Source organism: Brachyhypopomus gauderio, chromosome 2, assembly GCF_052324685.1.
Source record: "Brachyhypopomus gauderio isolate BG-103 chromosome 2, BGAUD_0.2, whole genome shotgun sequence".
NCBI lineage: Eukaryota > Metazoa > Chordata > Actinopteri > Gymnotiformes > Hypopomidae > Brachyhypopomus > Brachyhypopomus gauderio.
In genome coordinates this window covers 44,869,164-44,888,894 of record NC_135212.1, presented here as the reverse complement: position 1 = coordinate 44,888,894, position 19,731 = coordinate 44,869,164, and the positions used below count along the sequence as shown (strand labels likewise).

Here is a 19,731-nt window from a genome sequence, read left to right as displayed (position 1 = left end):
GTGAAGGAGTTTAAGTATAACATAGGCATGACCAACTGGGAGGAGATCCTGGGGAAAATCCAAGACACGCTGGAGAGATTATATATCTTGGCTGTCCTGGGAATGCCTCGGTATCCCCCCAGAAGAGCTAGAAGAGTTGGCTGGGGAGAGTGAAACCTGGGCCTCTTTGCTTAGGCTACTGCCCCCGTGACCCGGATCCGCAGATGAAAATGGATGGGTGGATGGATGTTGCCGCTCTAACCAGCTCAAACCAGTCTTGCCATTCTCCTCTGACCTCTGGCATCAACAATACATTTGTGCCCACAGAACTCCCACTCACTGGATATTTTCTCTTTTTCAGACCATTCTCTGTAAATGGTTGTGTGAAAATACCAGATCAACAGTTTCTGAAATACTCAGACCAGCCCGTCTGGTACCAACAACCATGCCACGTTCACTCAAATCACCTCTTCCCCTTTGCTCGGGTTGGACATGATGCAGAATGTCTTGGCCATGTCTACATTCCTAAATGCATTGAGTTGCTGCCATGTAATTGACTGATTGGTTGGACAGGTGTACCTAATAATGTAGCTGGTGAGTGTATATTGCTCGAAGCACTAGAGGTTAGTTATTGTACTCCAGCACAGTTGGGACGCTGGTTCTTCCACAGGACAGAAATTTTCTGGTAATGTCAGGTGAAAGATTTATCCCAGAGGGTGCTGAGAAGCTCCATCTTTGGTTAAAAGGTGCCTACTGGTTTAGCGTTTAAAAGTTGCACTATCCAAAAGTGGAATGAAGTGAGGTCAGTGACAAAGTGAGTTTTGGGAGTAATCTGCTCATGGAATAACACTGATGTTAATCAAACTGAATAAAAACTCAATCCCTCAACAATATGCTATTTAACCCAGTTACAGGGGACAAAGAAAGAAAAACCAACAAAGAATCACAAACATTCAGGGTTAGATTCAAAGATTCTTTGTTTTGTCTGTGGCATTAAACAAACATTCACATGGTGGATATAATGGATGATCAAATGATGCATGTTCATCACTAATCTTTCCTCATATCATATTGTGAACATATATTATAGCACCAGAAAAACCAAGATGATAGATAAACCTTTAAAAGTACTATGCAGCACTAGTTTCACCTCACATATCAGATTATATTTTTTTCTAACCTGATCTCAAACAGAATACCAAAATGAGAAAATGTTACAGTTCCTGTTTGAAAAACTCAGCAGATTTGCTAGTACCATCACCATCATATACTATATGTTATACAAGATATATTACAATGTACACGCTTATCATCAAGTAAATAAATAAGTAAATAAATAAAATCATCAGCATGTTCATAAATTGTAATTTCACATTCTGCACCACAAAACGTCCACCTCTCCATCTGTACCAGCGGTCACTGTGTAATACCACTGTGAGATACTTTTGGATTAATGTACCTCAGCACAGTGGCATGAGGCCTCACATGGTAAACCAAACCAGGTAGCCATATTTCAGCAAGTCTGAATTTTAATATAATGGCACATGTAGGGCACTGAAGTATAAGGAGCTGAACTGCTAGATAGGTCAGGAGCCTGGGGGCTGGTGCTGGGCGACTGCCTCTGCCTGCTCGCTCGGGCAGAAAGAGTCCGCTATGCTCTTGGCGTATTCGACCAGCTCATACGATTCCCGAATGTCAGACAAGCCAAACCAAAAGACGATCCAGCGGCCATTGACGAAGCTTCCGTCGCAGTGCTTGAAGTACCTGAGGAATGAGAACGAGCAGGTCAGTGATAAACAGCAGAAACAAAGGACACCTGAACTACAGCACTGATATGGCTGCTCTCTCTCAGATGCATTTAACAGATTGCTTTTCTAGTATCCAGAGGTACAGCAATGAGATTGATGCTGGTGTGTTTGCAGGTTTGGAAGTCAGTGTGTGAGTCTACTTCAAACTCGTATACCAAACACCTTTCTTTATGTGGGTGATGTGCAGTGTGTCAAGTAACGAAGTACAAATACTTTGTTACCTTACTTAAGTATAAATTTTGGGTATATACTTTTCTGAAGTAATTCTTTTTCCATCCGACTTTTTACTTCTACTCTTTACATTTTTGCGCAATTATTACTCCTATTTCATTTTGGCTTGTTCTCAATCTGGCATACATACATTTTATGCTTTTGTTCATGTATTACACCTTACGCCGTAAGACGGCCAGGATGAACCAGATCGTCTGACCACCTGTACCGGCTCAAAAAAAAAAAACACTTTCTTATATTTCTGATAAAAATTTAACTTAATCAGAATAAAGATAAAATACTGAATTTATCTTGTATCTACCTCTGAAGCTCTTCCGATGTCTGAAATACAGGCGGTCCCCGGGTTACGACGTTGATCTGTCGTAAATCGATTTTTGGTGTAAATCGGAACATACGTACATACTGTACGTAAATAACGTACTATACGCAGTTATCCTATCCTAAAGCTAGCCTTTTGGCAAATACCTTTATCCATAGCTGCGTTTAACTAATCCTGACGCCGCGCACACCAAACACCAAGTTCCGTTTACGACGCAGAACCACTTAGGTCCAAACGAGGCTTTATACAGTAAATGGGAGATGTGTAGTAACCACGAAAAATCGTAACTCGGGAACCTCGTAACCCCTGGACCGCCTGTATGATGTTTATGCATTAATGTCTTCGGCACGACCAATCAAGTTGAAAACATTAACTGACCGAAACAAACTGGACTTAAGGCTGGAGGGAGGTCGCTTTTTTACGTAATGTCCGTAAATCAGAAGGCGGGATGACCCGTAATTCAATCAAATGACACCGCCGTCATCCATCCAGCGTTGATGATCCAGTGAGAGGATCATATTTCAGCCTCAAAACAGACAGCACGCGCATGTGTGTGGTTTATTATTATGATTTGACAGATTTTTCCGTCAATATTTTTAATATAAAATATATATATAATATGTTTTTTTCTCGCTGACAATTCGGTACGCTGGAATTCCGGCGTGGCGCCTGAAAACTATCAGGCCTGCCCACCGTGACAATGTGGTTGTAATGAATTTGCATCGTACTAAAATGCTTTGGTTTTCAATGGGCATATGTGCAGCTGAAACAGGTAGCCTAGTGCATCCCTAATTTTTTATTTTAAAATAACATTATAGCCATTATGGTTTTTAGAAACATTTCTTTGGGGGGGGGGGGCTTACGTTTTTTTTTCCTTAATGGCATTTTCCCCTTACATTACTTTTCCCTTTATACTTTAAGTACTTTTGAAACCAGTAGTTTTTCAAAAGTTTTTTACTTGAGTAAAAAGATTGAGTTGATCTTTTGCTTCTAGAGAAGCATTTTTAAACTAGTATCTATACTAGGGTTTGAATGTGAATAGTTTTGGCATCTTTGGTGATGTGTAAGTTCCAACTCACCAAGGGTTAATGTGGTTGGTTGAGCGGGACCTCCAGAAGAGTTTGCCCAAGTCCTGGCAGATGGACTCCCAGAGGATCTGTGCTGTGCCCTGGCCCTGTTTGCTACTGCTCACAACAAACTTATCCAGATACAGAGTTCCACTGCTCACTGGCTCAGTGGTGATGATGGCGGCAGCACTGTACCTGAGGAAGAGGAAGCAGATCACCAATGAGAACACAAACCTACATCCACACTTATGAGATTAGAGCCCAGAGCTCATCAAGCTCTACAGGAAAAAATCCATAAACATTGTTGTCAAGCTCAGTTAGTGTCTACCACCAAAATCTCAGTGATATTTTTTTCTAAACCCCTGCTGGATGGGTATTTTTGGTCGGTGTACCTTTATGACTCAACCTAGCTTTGATAATGATGTGTAAAACCCCAAGTGTCAGAAACTGACCAGTGATGATCAAGATGCAGGGAATCCGTGAAATGTAAATAAAATGTACCCCATAAAATGTCAATGAGTCTAGGCACAAGGTAAGGTCTTCAAATAAAACGTACCCAGTGAGTACACCAAGATTCTGACTTTTGGTGAACTCCTTCCTCCTATCTGCCTCTGTCCTAATGTCATACCCTCAAGATGCCTCACTAAAGTCTTCTTGCTCCCTCCTTTTTTAATGTCTTCCTGTTATGTTGCAAATTCCCCAGTGTGGGACTAACAAAGGATGACTATCTTATCTTGTAGCCATTCCACGCCATCACAAATCTTGTTCGGTTAGTCAGTCATTCCTTTTGTTCATTGTTATTTGGTTCTGCTGGACAGTTTCTCTCACAGGTTACTGAAACACTTCCTTTTTCATTCTATTATTCCTTGTATCCGTTTAGCCACACTCTGTCCACTATGAATCAAGTACAAGTTCATTTTACTTGGTTACATTGTTACAGTTGTTTTGCTAGTATTTCTAATGAACTCAATATCTCAGGTGATTATCCTTAACCAGTATTCCTCTAGGTCTTAATGTCCAAACAATCTTTAGATGCAATGTTTGTGAGTCCAGAGTGGTATTCTTATTTATCTACCAGACATGATCATATTGTCAAACTCATGACTTGCAGGAGTTGAGACTGAATTAGAAATTATCGATAAATTACATGTATGTATAATAAATGAATTTTGCCTGCTAATCAGGTTGGTGCCCCTATTAATCTTATAAACTCTGGTAATAATAAGCTCACATAAATAGCCACTGATCCATTTGTAAACTTGAATGTGAACAGAATGTAAAATGTCAGTCTGTGTAGTCAGGGAGATACCAATCAAATGTTCCTGTTCTAGACACTCTAGCCAGAACAGAATTATTTGTTTAATTAAGATTACCAGCAGAACAGGTTGACAGGCCCAGTTTGAAAGCCCAGGTGTACAGTACAGGGATGTATGCCTGTTCACAGACACCAAGTTCCAGGACTAAACAAGGAAGAGTGTCTACATACACCACTAGAATGCTCAAAATGTTCTCCTACTAAACAGATAATTACAAGAATGCTGTAGCGCTAGAGACAGAATGCCTGAATGCTTGTGAGCTCAAACAAGGATTAAAGAATTTAAAAACAAAGGGGATAATGACACCAGGTTTAAATTTATGTATAATCAGGATGTGACAATTTAGTTCTATTTTCTCTAAAGATGTTTGGCAAGTGAGACTTTCCCTAAATCACTGTAGCACAATGACCACAGCACTGAGCAACTAACTATGAAGTGAAGCTGGTCTTACCCTTCAGACAGATAGATGGAGTGCAATCTGCCCTTAAGAGAGGAGATGTAGTCCTCCTTCAGTTTCTTCCCAAATGATTTGTTGATCAGAGCCAGGAGGCGGTCTACATCTATGTCCTCAAGGCTGTTGTACCTGGCAGAGGGTGGAGGTCCTTGCTTAGAAGCATGATCAGCTCATCCAGTCAAAACATATTTCACTAAAAAATATTTTATTGTTACAATCTAGACAGAACAGAATGGTCATCCATTCAAAGATAAGTTAGAAAATAAATGAATAATCATAATAAACACAAAAACTAACATACCGGTGAATAGGATCTCCATTTTTGAACAGGGTGCCAGAACCTGAAAAAGTTCAAATTACATTGCAGTGTTATGTTATGTGACGTATTTCAACACAGTAGTTTTAAACATGGAATATCTCCTCTTAGAAAAAGAGTATCTGGGACTTTAATACCACAGAACTTTAAAAGCATTACTAGACAGGTGTTAAGTTGTTTACGACACATTGAACAATGTGTTCATTGCTCTTAGTGAAGCAGTTTGGAGCCATACATACAATATTTCATGACTGAATAAGAAAAATGTAGACCTGGAAATAGTTTCCAGTTAGATATGTATAAAAGTGCACATTAGGAAATCTCTCACAAAAAGGAAAATGTTCGAGGTGTATACAGGTCCATTGTTGCCTAGCGGGTGTATGAGAGAGAGTGTGTGTGTGTGTGTATATATATATATATATATATATATATATGTGTGGGGGTGGGTTTGTACTCTCTCCTCACCTTTGTGGCTGAAGAGTTCCGTCAGCAGTGTGTTGGCAGAGGTGACGATGGCGGAGCTCTCTGCTGGGAGCTGGTTGAGCAGCTGAGTGATGGTGCTGACCTGCCTGCGCTCCAGTGAATTCAGCCACTCCGCTGACGTCAGAACCGACAGGTCACCGGGCAGCAGTACCGTACTCAGCACCTGACCAACACAACCATTCAGAACATTCATTTCCCACATCTTCCACTGTGGTTCAACAAACAAATAAATTCCATTGCGGTTTAGGAGGCGCACACCCACTTTTTCATTCTGGTTGCAGAAGCCACCGTAGCTGTTGAGGAACATGACTTTCAGGGGCTGCAAGGCTCGTGAGATTGCTGCTGTGACCTGGTAGGAGTTGAAGAGCGTGGAGCAGCCGGCCGTGTTGAGGCCCACTGGACACACCAGTGGGATGGCACCACAGTTCAGACTCCACTGCATCAGGGTCGTGTCCACCGTGATGGAGGGGTCACCACTAACACACATATATACACACCATGAGACATGGACAGTGAGCAAGAGATGACAAAAACAATGAAAGCTTAACTCTAGGTGCAGGCTTGACTATCTGACGGGCATCCCAGACAAGTGGGCTCACCTACAACCGGGCTGAGGCTTTTGGATTTGCAGCAATGCCTCCGCACTAAAGAAAGGCATGACACTGGCAGAGTTGTGCTGCAGGGCTTCAGTGAGAGCTTGGCAGCACTTCACCATCAGAGCCCTATATTCGGATCCACTACACTCATCAGCTTCGCCGTCTCCTTCCGCCACCTCAGGAGGAAGCCCAATCACCACTACAGTCTTCATATCCATGCGCTGCAGAAACGACAGGCTGAACGCCAGGTTCTGCACCATCTCACAGCTCTTGAATACAGAGGGGTCGATCTGCATGGAAGGATACAAAAGTTAGGTGAGCATGAGTGGACTTTCCTACACACGTTCTAACTCACCTCTCTAAAAGACAAGTACTGATTTTAAACCACCTGTTATATGCAGCAGCACGTAGGGCACAGATTGGGGACACTGGTTGCCCGGAGACTTCCCTTTAGAGAACTGATGCTGAGCTCTGCTGGGAGACACCTCACTGTCTTTTTTACTTCTCTTTTAGATTTTTGACAGTTATATGGACTCCTGCAGCCTTACACAGCGCTATGAGTTATGTAGTGTTGACTGTCTCTCTACAAGATTCATGCTTAAGCAGTTAAAAAGTGCTTACTCTGTGGAGCAATATTTGAGTAAATAAGACTAGAAACTCTGGTACATAACACCATGCAGGAGTTAAATCTAGATAACTTACGTGATGCAGTAGGCACCACAACTTGTATTTCAGTTGGTTTAGTTCAATATTGTTTAAAGATTAGGGGTGGGTTTGGTTCAGTTCTATTCTATGATACCATACACCAATTCTTTTATGCACTGCTGTCTCCCCAGTATTAGACAAACCATGTTTGTTCTATGCATATGTAACTATGTACCTGGTAAGCAATGGGCCACCACTCAGTTGGCAGTGAAATTTTCCAGTCCTGAAGTAACCCTTGCTCTGCACATTTTCAATACAGCACAATTGATGACCCCGGTATTAGGTGGTGGTTAAACTCTTCTTATAAACCTCTGAGAAACATTTTACACAGTGCTTAAACATATTACTAACCGTGTTTAATGTAATTATGCACTTTACTATGTAGTGATGGGTTCGGCAACACTGATGCGTCAGCACGTGCGCCGATCTCTTAGAGCAAACCCCGCGTCGGTGCACGTCTCGCTTTCAGCAAGTCACATGACCGATACAGGAACTGTTTCGAAATGACACTAACGCGCCAAACTGTGTTTATAAGGAAGTGCATCTTTCAGGATGCATCTGCCAAAAAAAATCACTGAACTTTAGCGGTACGACGTCTTTTTCATTCAAAACTATGGAACAGCCTCAAGGAAAGAGAAAGTTTTCTGCTGTGTGGGACCATTTTGATCTTACATCGGAAAATAAGGTATTTGTTTTAATTTCGTTGTTTCATCTGGTTTCTTTCAGAGCTTCCACTCGATCTATCTGAATCCAAATTCATCTCAAATTGGCTCTTAGTTTACTATTCATATTATGTTCTGCAGGTTAAATGTCGCATTTGTTTGACAGAACTGTTATATTTAAACAAATCCACCTCCTCAATGCTGAGACATTATAGGGCCAAACATGAGAATGAAATCCCAGATACACCCAGGAAAAACTCCGGTATACAACCATTTTACAAATTACTCACAGCTGCCTTTTTTAAATTTTTATAAATGTATTCTTTACTTCATTTTTAACCATCAAGCTTCCAGGAAGCAGATGTTGGATGAGGCTCTCCTGAATTTCATTTTGACGGATTGCCAGCCCCTCAGCATTGTGGAGAGTGAAGGGTTCAAGGAACTGGTTCAAGTCCTTGAGCCCTCATATGTTTTGCCAACCAGAAAGGTTTGTGTGGAAATGATCTAAAGTAGTAGTTGATAAATCCAATTTATGTCATCTTTCATTTTAATGTATTTTTGATTTGAATGATTTTCAGACCATCAAAATGGTGGCCAAAAAGTACACGCACAAATGAGCCCCAGCCTGGACCGTCTTCACAACAGCTGTCTGCATCCACATCAGGCATGTTATTGAGCATTATTTGTTTGTTGTTTGGACATCATGTACTTAAATGCCAATTTGTTGTTTTTAGATAACCTTTGGCACCATCTTGATGCTGAAATAAGCAGACAAACCAAAAGTGCCACTGCTGATGCCATCCAGGAGGTGCAGAAATACCTGGCAGAGGGCAATATTGCCAAGTCTCAGAATCCTTTGATATACTAGCAAAACCAAAAGACTATTTATCCAAATCTCTTCCGGCTGTCCTTACAATATCTTTGCACTCCAGCCTCATCTGTCCCGTGTGAGCGAGTATTTTCTACAGCTGGAGAAGTTATTTCAAAAAAGCGTAACAGACTAAAATTCAAAACGTTGGAAAAACTTATTTTTTTGAATAAAAATTTGTGAAAAAAAAAAGTCCACAAGCATCCTCATTTCAAACACATTCACTTTTTCATGTTCACATTATTTATTGACTGTATCTAAGAATATCAAAGATTTTTCTATGTAACAATATATGAAATACTACAATACACAATAAAATACAATGACTTAAAACATTTTGTATAGACTAGGTCATCAAATCAGTCCGTCAACTAGGTTGCCTGTAGTGATTTTTAAGGTCCAGTAGGTGGCAGTATTCAGTGACACAGTATCGACACAGTATCAATAGTTTCCCTATGGGTCGAAATGCTTCATGACGCCTCATTTACCCATCACTATTACTATGCATACATGCCAGCAACGTGTACAAGGAGCAGCACATCCCTTCATTTAATATAGTTACACAAGTAACCACATTTACCCACTTGCATTCGCTTAGTTCTTTTGCTGAATTATTTGCTCATTTTTGATCAAGTAAACTATAACTTGCAAAGTGCGTCTGTACATCGAAGTTCTTCAATAAATACAAGTCTCCGTTCATCTGCGTTAGCGCAGCGTCAGTTTGCAGTGAGGAGTTAAAACCGCAGTAATGCGTTTATAGGCGCATTCAAATTTAAAGCGCGGATTTTCCCGTGACTCTGTAAGGCTAGGATGGCTTGACTGCTGTGTAACCTATTCTAGTTAAAGTTAGTAGTGTCATGGCTCATAAGTGACGATACTGTTATTAAAATGTAAAAAAGCTCTAATCCTAACCATAGATGGCTGTCATAAGAGATAGATATCGAATTAGCCACTTGGCTAACTACTTCCCCTGTTATGTACAATATCAATTAAGTTTATTTTATTCATTTATCTAAAATTTGCCCGCACTAGGCTCATCACAATAATTTGTGTGAACCCCAGTTGTGTAATTATCTAGCCGGTTCATCTCACCTCCAGAACCGCAAACGCTGGCGCCTCGGACACGTTAGCACGTTGAAATTGCGTCAGCCAGTATCGCGCTTCCCGCGGATCTCCGCCGACCTCGCTGAGAAAAGCTTTAATATCTCGGTACACCAAGGAGCGATTAGACTTCACACTGGAGTGAACGAAGGAAGTGGAGTTGGCCAGCTCGTCGTGGATCCAGACCGGGGTCTTGCTGCCCTGTCGTGCGGTTTCAACGGACATCGGTCGGCGCTGAAGCTTGGTAGTCGGATGCCGACCGAGGGGCGAAGACTTCGAGAAAAACTGTCGGGCCATTACGATGCCCCTACACACAGGCGAACCACCGCTTAATTTGGCCATGATGAATGTCCAAATAACTTAATCGTCGTTCCGGGAAAAGGTTCAATAAATGACTCCGTCAAACGCTTCTCTACCTACTTATACAAATCGTGGGCGTCTATCACCCCGCGTAATGGAGTGGCTTCAGCGCGCAGGCTCTGTTACCATGGTGAACTAGATGCATTACTGCCCCCTTCTGTCAAACAACGACGTGGGGTAAAATGGCTAGATCAGTGGTTCCCAAACTTTTTCTGCCGTGCCCCCCTTTAGTAGATGAGAATATTTTTGCGCCCCCCCTACACCCCCCCCCCCCATATTGACTAGGGATGTGTTGAAAACTTACAAAAACAATAGGTTCACAACTTTGGTCAAACATGAAAAAAATAAACTGCAAGAAACCTTTTAAATGTTTCAAGAATTCTAAATATAATTTAAAGTAAATAAGGAGATGAAATAAGAGAAACAGCAATACATATGCGGCTAGTTTGCAAGCGCAGACATCACGCAGAGCACAAAGCATGTAACGGCCAGAAATATGTGTACTGTCTCTTTAAAGGAGCGAGTTGAGCGCGCGTATGGAATATTGTTTTTTTTAGCTTTCTGCCGTAGACCGAGTCAGACCACTGCTCTTTAATTTATTTCTGTAAAGTTCTGTAAGTAACGCATTAAATGAGCTTTGGACAGCTCACCAGTTCATGAATGAACAGTGAAGTATTGCTGGAGACTAGGTTTATTTTGGTCAACCAGCAAATAAACGGACTAAGTGGAATACCACCAGCGCGAGTATTAAGGTTGAACTAACTCCGAAAAGCAAGCAATACAAGCATAGAATTAGACTGAATAGATCTGTTTTTATGGATCGGTCACATTGTCCCCGATACCCGATCTAGAATTTTTTCAGATATTAATATCGGAATCGGTGCATCCCTAAGTGCACGTTTTACTTTCAAGCTCCGCGCCCCCCTGCAATAGCGCCCCCCACTTTGGGAACCACTGGGCTAGATTAAGAAATTATACTAACCAAAATAGTTTTTATTACCAGGTATTACCATGTTAGTATTATATACTGTACAATGTTAATAAATAAACAGGCTGTTTCGGACTCTTGAATCATTTGTGGAAAAAAATTCGTGTTGAGAACAAAATCATGTTTTAACCTAAAGCATGTTTTTCAAGGTATGTGGTAAATCAAAACGGTCTTTGTGAAGACCCACTGAAGTTAAACATAGCTTTAAACCAAATGTTTGTTCATCTCAATCTAGAGCATATGTATTTAAAAATCTGAACAAGTTTCTAGGTAAGTAACTGCAATGTATTTGAGTAAGATACATTATTTTAAGATACATTAATTTGGGAGATTTTAATAATTGTAGTGAAGTACACAGTTTCCAAGGAACAAACAGGACATTTCAGACAGAGGTCCTTCATTGGCTGTGCAAGCAAAGGGATTCTGATTTAATAGGAGGGGGAACCAGTTTATACATAAAAACATAGATGTTTAAATCATCATATTCATTTCATTGAGTTCTAAAGATCTGATAGTGTAGATCAGTTCTTTTTCTTTGAAATTCCTAAGTTCATTGCTGCCATAGCAAGAACTAGCTATGCAAGCAGATATGTCGTTAATATTGTAGCGTCGGGCCAATGGGGGGTGCCAGAGGGTGACACCATTACCCATGAGCCCTTGTGGCCCCGGCCCTGTTATGTTTAATTATGCGATGTTTATGTTTGTATAGTGTTTTTAATGATTATTTATTGTGTGTTATTAGTTAAGTCACCCCGGTCCATCCTTTTGTGTACCTGTGCATTATCTTAGTTTCCCCTCCATGTATGTGTAACGTTGCCGTCGTCATGACCTCCCCCTGTGTTTCATGTGCAAGGCGTACCTCATTTAGGCCTCGAGTCTTACTGATTGTGCCTGTGAGTGCCAGTTTTATTACAAAGAACAATAAAACCTCTGTTCTGTTTGGAGAATGGACTTCTCTGCAACTTCTTTCTACCACACCACACCACAACTGGTGTCAGAAGTGGCTCTCCGTGATGAAATATTCCACCTTTCCGGAGAGCTTGAACGGCTTGAAGTAGGGCTGAGAGAGAAGCGAAGGAACGGCAGGAAGTCAGTCAGGCATCATCTTGACGGGCCAAGCGACATCGTACCACCGTCCCTCGGACACAGAATGACATCCGCCGGGACGCGCCACACGCGCGACGAGATGTTACCACCACCCGCCGGGACGCGCCAAATGCACGACGAGATGTTACCACCACCCGCCGGGACGCGCCACACGCACGACGAGATGTTACCACCACCCGCCGGGACGCACCACACGCGCGACGAGATGTTACCATCACCCGCCGGGATGCGCCACACGAGCGACGAGATGTTACCACCACCCGCCGTGACATACCACGAGACAATACCACCCGCCACCACGCGCACATCGGCAACGGAAGCGACGACCGGCCCGACACGCCGGCTCAGCCTGCCTGGCTATGACGGCGAAGCGGATTGGGCGGCGTTTGAGGCTCAGCTCGATGCCGTCGCCAACTACGAGAGCTGGTCGGACGCTGAGACGGCGGTTCAACTGTGCCTGGCGCTACGGGTACCTGCGCTCAGGGTTCTAGTCGGGCTCCCAGCGGAGGACAGGAACACGCTGACGCCACTTAAAGCAGCACTGAGGAGCAGGTTCGGGCGGCAACCGGACGAGTCGACGGCGAAGCAGCTCTTGACGGGACGTCGCCATGCTCGGGGAGAAGGCCTGAGAGTGTTGGCATCGGAGCTGGCACTGTTGGTTCGCCTGGCCTACTCCCTGTTCCCACGCGAGGCCCAACGGCAGTTAGAGCTAGATTTTTTTCTGGGCGCGGTGGAGCCGGCTGAGCTGAGGAGACACGTCCACCTGTACAACCCGACCACTCTCGACGCTGCCGTGGACGAGGCCGTCAGGGCAGAACAAATCTTCACCGGTGACTGCCTTAACAGGATGCCCCGTCAGACCCGCCCACACGACCGCCAAGCAAGCCACCGACTGGTCTGCTGGAATTGCGGGGCTCACGGCCACAAAGCCAGCCAGTGCAACGGCTCGGGAAACGAGCAAGGAGCCGCCCGGTGAGGGGCGCGGCGACTCCGGTTCTCCCTGGCCACCCCTCTTTCGTTGTTTCGAGAATCGCCGGACAACGTGACTGGCATATTTCATGTAAGTTTGGCGATATCTCTGTTACCGCTTTGATTGACACGGGGTCTTCGGTCTCCTTAATTAGGCCTGAACTGATTAATGATTGCTCGGGGGGGGGCTGATGCTGTGGAGTGGGTCCGGGGGAATTTAATCTCAGTAACCGGCGAGCGGTTTGAGCTGCTAGGGTGCACCAGTGTCTCCTTTGACTTCAGGCAGGGACCCGTGGCGCATGAGTTTTGGGTCGGGGATGTGTTTGATTGCTGCATCCTCGGTAATGACTTCTTGGGGAAGAACGGGGCTGTTATCGACTATAGACAGGGGGAGTTGTCGCTAAACGGGCAAAGAGTTGACGTGCTGTGGAGATGATGCAGCCTCACGTTCGTGCGTTACGTCAGCTGTGCCAGTGAGTCGAGAAATGCCGTCTCCGTCACCGGGGGACCCGGTCCATGAGTTGTGGCTTAGATGTAGCGTGGGCCTGTCCATGTCGCAGGGCGAGCTACTCCGCGAGCTGCTGAATCGCTATAGGGGACTGTTCGCTGTGAGCGAGCGTGATTGTTCGAGGACGGGGCTGGCGAGCCACGCGATTGACACGGGCGACGCAAAACCTGTCCACCTGAGACCACATCGCCTCCCTTTAACCAAATGTGTGGCAGCCGAACGCCAAATCCGTGAAATGGCAGCGGCCGGCGTAATTGAGCCTTCAAATAGTTCATGGTCTGCCCCCGTGGTCCTAGCCAAGAAGAAGGACGGTTCATGGCGGTTTTGCGTCAACTACCGACGTTTAAATGCTGTCACTAAACTCGACTCTTACCCGATGCCGCAAGTAGATGACACACTCGAGCGGTTAGCTGGCTCAGACTGGTTCAGCTCCCTGGACCTGCGTTGCGGGTACTGGCAGGTCCCGTTGGACGAGTCAGTGAAGGAGAAGACTGCGTTTTCGATCGGTGCAGGTCTCTGGCACTTCAAGGTCCTCCCCTTCGGGCTCTGTAACGCGCCGGCCACTTTCGAGCGGTTAATGGAGCGAGTGTTGTCTGGGGTTCCGAGCAGTAAATGTGTGGTGTATTTGGATGACGTGCTGGTCCATGCTACGGGCTTCGAGTCTGCGCTGGCCAACCTAGAGTTGGTACTGGGCTTAGTGAAGGAGGCAAATCTGTCCCTCAATCTGTTTCTCGGGCATGTAGTCAGGGGAGAGGGCATAGCCACTGATCCCGGCAAGACAGCCGCTGTCCGTGAATGGCCCACTCCGCGTACGGTGCAACAAGTTCGCAGTTTCCTCGGGCTCGCGTCATACTACCGCCGTTTTGTAAAGGGCTTCGCGGACATTGTTGCCCCCCTTCACCGCCTGACAAGGGGTGGCGGAACGAGATTTAACTGGCCTGACGACGCTGAGTGTGCTTTACACTAAAGCAGAGACTGTGCAGTGCGCCTGTTCTGGCCTATCCTTCCCCCACTGAACGCTTTATTGTCAACACTGATGCAAGTGACCACGGGTTGGGTGCTATACTGTCACAGGTCCAAGAGGGCTCAGAGCGCGCAATAGCATACTTCAGCCGCCACCTGGACAAAGCTGAGAAAAATTATTGTGTGACACGGCGCGAGATGTTAGCAGTGGTTGAAGGGCTTTGGCATTTCCCGACCTTACGTGTACGGCGTACCTTTTCTGCTGAGGACAGACCATGCATCACTGCAATGGCTGTTGAACTTCCGGGAGCCTGAGGGCCAGCTAGCGAGATGGTTAGCCAGGCTACAAGAGTTTAACTTTGTGGTAGAGCACAGACCGGGCAGAATCCATGGGAATGCTGACGCACTGTCTCGCTGGCCGTGCGCTTCCCACGATTGCAAGCACTACCAGCGCGCTGAGGGCAAGGCAGAAACTGTCGGTGTATGTGCGGCGGTGGGCCGGACTGCTGTTGCCCCTCCTGTGTCACCCTGCATCTCCACTGCGGAGCTGGCTGCGGCTCAGAGGGCCGACCCGGAACTGGCGTGGTGCCACGATTTTGGAGGCGGGCAGCACGGTGCTAGGCTCAGAAGTGTGAAGAGGCGACTCCCACTGGCGGGACAGAGCATCAGGTTTGGCATTTTTAGTGCCCGGACGGTAGGAGAGTGTGAAATCAAAGCGTTTGAAAAACAAGGACCACCTAGCTTGTCTGGGGTTCAGACGCTTGGCCTGCTGGAGGTAGGCCAGGTTCTTATGGTCTGTCCAGACCAGGAAAGGATGCCTAGCCCCCTCCAGCCAGTGTCTCCACTCTTCTAGGGCCAATTTGACAGCCAAGAGTTCCTTGTCCCCCACATCATAGTTGCGTTCAGCTGGAGACATGCGGTGGGAGTAATACACACATGGATGGAGCTTCGGAGGGGACCCGGTTCTCTGGGAGAGAACGGCACCTACCCCGTAGTCAGAGGCATCGACCTCACCTACGAATGGTAAGTTGGGATCCGGCATGCATAACACCGGTTCAGAAGTGAATTGCTCTTTTAGGTCGTTGAACGCTCGCTGGGCTTCAGGAGTCCAGACAAAAGGACCGGGGATCTTTTTGGTGAGAGTGATCAGTGGAGCCGTGAGGGTGCTGAAACCCTTAATGAAGCGACGGTAGAAATTGGCAAACCCTAAAAAAAACGCTGTACCAGACGGAGTGAGGTAGGAGTAGGCCAATGGGCAACAGCCCGGACCTTAGAGGGGTCCATGGCTAGTGTGTTCTGGGCGATGCGGTAGCCTAGAAAACCTATTTCCTGGACGTGAAACAGTGATTTTTCTAGTTTAATGAACAGGTGGTTTTCGAGGAGTAGCTGGAGCACCCGCCGGACGTGTTTTTTGTGTTCTGTTTCGGATTTGCTGTAGATGAGGATGTCATCTAGATAGATGAAGACATATCTGTCCAGAGCCTCCCTCAGGACTTCGTTAATGAAGCGCTGGAACACGGCCGGGGCGTTCATTAAACCGAAGGGCATGACAAGATACTCGTAGTGGCCAGAGGGTGTGATAAACGCGGTCTTCCACTCATCACCCTCCCTTACCCTGACTAAATTGTAGGCGCTCCGCAGGTCGAGCTTAGTAAAGATAGTGGCCTGCTGGAGGGCCTCAAAGGCTCTAGCCATGAGGGGTAGAGGGTGACGATCCTTGACCGTGACCTTATTTAGCCCCCGGTAGTCGATACACGGTCTGAGACCCCCATCTTTTTTGCCCACAAAGAAGAAACCTGCACCAGCAGGAGAAGTGGATGGCCGGATGAACCCAGCTGCCAGGGCCTCCTGTATATAAGTCTCCATGGCCCTATGTTCGGGTAGGGCCAGGGAGAAAAGACGGCCCCTAGGGGGACTAGTGCCTGGCAGTAGCTCAATGGCTATGTCATGAGCCCTATGAGGAGGAAGGAAGCCAGCCTTTTTCTTGCTGAATACCTCTCCGAGGTTGTGGTAAACAGCAGGAACCAGAGTTAGGTCTACAGGGTCCTGGGTGTGACCGGTAGTGGTTTCGGGGTTGCCCTTAAGGCATGTGTCCTTGCAGATGGCTCCCCAACTACGGACTGAACGGGAAAGCAAATCTATTTCTGGGTTGTGGCGTTGGAGCCAAGGAAAACCCAGAATAAGACGCATCTGGGGCGCGCTGATGACATAAAGGGCGAGCTGTTCTCTGTGACCCCCAATACTCATGTCTAGCGGGATGGTCTGCTTATTGACTCCTCCTGAAGTCAAAGCACGTCCATCAACGGCCGCTACCGACAAAGGTTTGTCCAGGTCAACAAGCGGAACCCCCAGTTCTGTAGCTAAAGCGACGTCTATAAAATTGGCAGCTGCGCCTGAATCAATGAACGCCAAGAGGTGTTTCCCTTCTGTCCCTCGCCAGGTAAGCGAAACATGTACAAACAACCCATTGCTAGGAAGATTTGAGACAGAGCCCGCCGGGACCTCCTCTGTCACCGGCGGATCACTCCTTTTTCCCTGTAGCTCAGGGCATGTTTGGCGTTGGTGCCCTTCGCTACCGCAGTACAGGCATCTACCCTCCTGAAGACGTGCCTGTCTTTCTTGCCGAGAGAGACGCGTGTGAGCCAGCTGCATAGGCCGCGATTCATTTTCTGCCTTACGTGGTTCTATAGTGCGTGGCGTGTCAGGATTAGGTGTAACTGCCTGGTGTTGCAACCGTCTAGTATGTCTGCGTTCGCGGCAACGGTTATCAAGGTGCACAGTGTAAGCGACCAACGCGTCAAGCTCAGCGGGAGGTTCACGAGGTGCCAGCTCGTCTTTGAGCTCATCAGATAACCCTTCCTGAAAAACAGCTGTGAGTGCGTTGGCGCTCCATCCACTTTCTGAGGCTAGTGTCCTGAAAGCTAAAGAATAGTCCGTGACAGACATTTTACCTTGTCTTAGGCGCAGGAGACGAGGCCCAACCACACCCCCTGAGGACGGATGGTACAATGCACTTCTAATAGCCGTGGCGAAATGCTCGTATGTAGTGCACGCTTCTGCTTGTACCCGGGAGTTCAACGGGTCTAGCGGGAGGTGTAGTAGAAGCTGCAGCAGAACCAGCTAGAGTCTGTATGACAACAGTAACGTTAGTAAGCTGTTCCATAATCAGTTGCAGCGCCTGGTCGTGGCTGTCAAGCAACTGCTCTTGGTCAGCGAGGACAGCTTTTAACTCCACTGTTTCATGGTTAGCGGCTGAATCCATGTACGGGCTGATTCGTTCTGTAATGTGGGAGTACAGGGAGGTACTCACCGCGTATAATGATAATGTGAACAGAGGACCCAAGTGCCGTCTAACACCAAACAGCGTATGCACAAATCAAAACAAACGCGGAAAACTCGACGCGCGAAAAAAGAGAAACAATATAAGCCGTGAGGGCACGGTAAAACAATAAACAAAACGAACGCGGAAAACTCAACGCGTGAAAAAAAACAAAAACAAAAGCTCAACCGTAAGGAGACGGGAGAATAAACAAACGTAACTGAAATAGCGCGGATGAAAGCGACGCGAAAACTAAACTGAAAATGCCAGGGAAGGAAGCTGGCCAGCAGGCAGAAAACACCGCAAACAAAACAAAACCCTTCGCAAAAATAAAGACAAAATGACAGGAAGAGAAATAGGCTTGTGAAAACTTGAGAATGGTCAGGGAGCGACGCAGGAGAGAAATCTCGAAGGAGAGCAGGAGACAAACAGAGAGAGAGAGAGCGGTGACGAGACACCTAGTAACAAAGAGAGACGTAACCACAGGGAATGAGGATACCGGCTGAAAGCGCATAGGGAAACCACAACGAATCAGCAATGATCCGTTTCCCAAAGCTTCCTTAAGAAGCCTACAAACAGCTGAAACGGATCATTGCTGATTACGTGCAGAAAGTCTAGGACTGACTCGGGTGCCCCTCCTAGTGGTAGAGGGAGTGGCAACCGAGTCAGCCCTGACACAGGCCACTTTGGCATCACAAAAACTCTTCACAGACTGAGACAGAGATTCTGGTGGCCGGGCTGCAGAGCTGGAGTTGAACTATTTGTCCATTGTTGTGACACGTGCACTGCCAAGAAGGGACCGGCGAGAGTCTTGCGTGCGCCCCTCCACCCCATGCAATCCGGCTGCCCCATGGAGAGGGTGGCAGTGGATGTACTGGGGCCGTTTCCAGTTACTGAGTCGGGCAACCGCTACGTGCTCGTGGCCATGGACTACTTCACGAAATGGCTCTACTACAGCAGAGACCCTGCTCCATGAGTTTTTCTGTCGCTTCGGCATCCCAGAGGTCCTACATAGCGACCAAGGCCGAAACTTTGAATCAGACATCATGAACGAGGTTTGCCGCCTGCTGGGGGTGCACAGGACTCGAACGACTCCTCTTCATCCACAGGGTGATGGCCTGGTCGAGCGGTTCAATCGAACCCTGGCTACTCAACTGGCCATGGCTACACAGGAGAACCAGCGTGACTGGGACAAACAACTGCCTCTCGTCCTGTTGGCATGCCGCACCGCCTTACAGGAGACTACTGGTTTCACCCCCGCCATGCTTATGTTCGGCCGTGAACTGTGATCACCTGTGGACCTGGCATTTGGGGCACCTCCCACTGATGATGTTAATGTTGAACCTGGCCCTGTGTTCGTTTCTAGGCTGCGGACAAGACTACTCGACGTCCACATGCGAGCCAGGGGTAGCCTGGCAGGGGCCGGACTGCGCCAGAAACGCGCCTGTGACATGCGCTGCTACGGCGGGCCCCTGCCCGTGCACTCTGAGGTTTGGCTGTACAACCCCCGTCAAAAGAAGGGACTGTGCCCCAAGCTGCAGTCTGCATGGGTGGGGCCTTGCACTGTGCTCGCGCGTGTCAGTGACGTGGTCTACCGTATCCGCTGGGGCCG

General features: G+C 46.6%; 1 protein-coding gene and 1 long non-coding RNA gene across 3 annotated transcripts; one reads left to right on the top strand and one right to left on the bottom strand.

The window, feature by feature from the left end:
• Nucleotides 1-938: 938 nt before the first annotated feature.
• On the bottom strand, nucleotides 939-10,390 carry LOC143508395 (N-acetylglutamate synthase, mitochondrial-like). The gene is made up of 8 exons (XM_076996858.1): nucleotides 9,897-10,390; nucleotides 6,573-6,859; nucleotides 6,236-6,449; nucleotides 5,956-6,136; nucleotides 5,476-5,515; nucleotides 5,172-5,303; nucleotides 3,417-3,599; nucleotides 939-1,743 (listed from the first exon to the last, which is right to left on the bottom strand). The coding sequence occupies exons 1-8, from the start codon at nucleotides 10,245-10,247 to the stop codon at nucleotides 1,566-1,568; spliced, it is 1,566 nt and encodes a 521-aa protein (XP_076852973.1). The 5' UTR covers nucleotides 10,248-10,390; the 3' UTR covers nucleotides 939-1,565.
• Nucleotides 7,505-8,999, top strand: LOC143508396 (uncharacterized). Of its 2 annotated transcripts, XR_013129340.1 has the most exons (4): nucleotides 7,505-7,959; nucleotides 8,284-8,423; nucleotides 8,515-8,600; nucleotides 8,671-8,999. It is a non-coding gene; the product is annotated as an uncharacterized LOC143508396 (long non-coding RNA). The 2 variants fall into 2 exon arrangements; XR_013129339.1 differs by having other exon boundaries at nucleotides 7,508-7,959; nucleotides 8,515-8,999.
• Nucleotides 10,391-19,731: the final 9,341 nt, after the last annotated feature.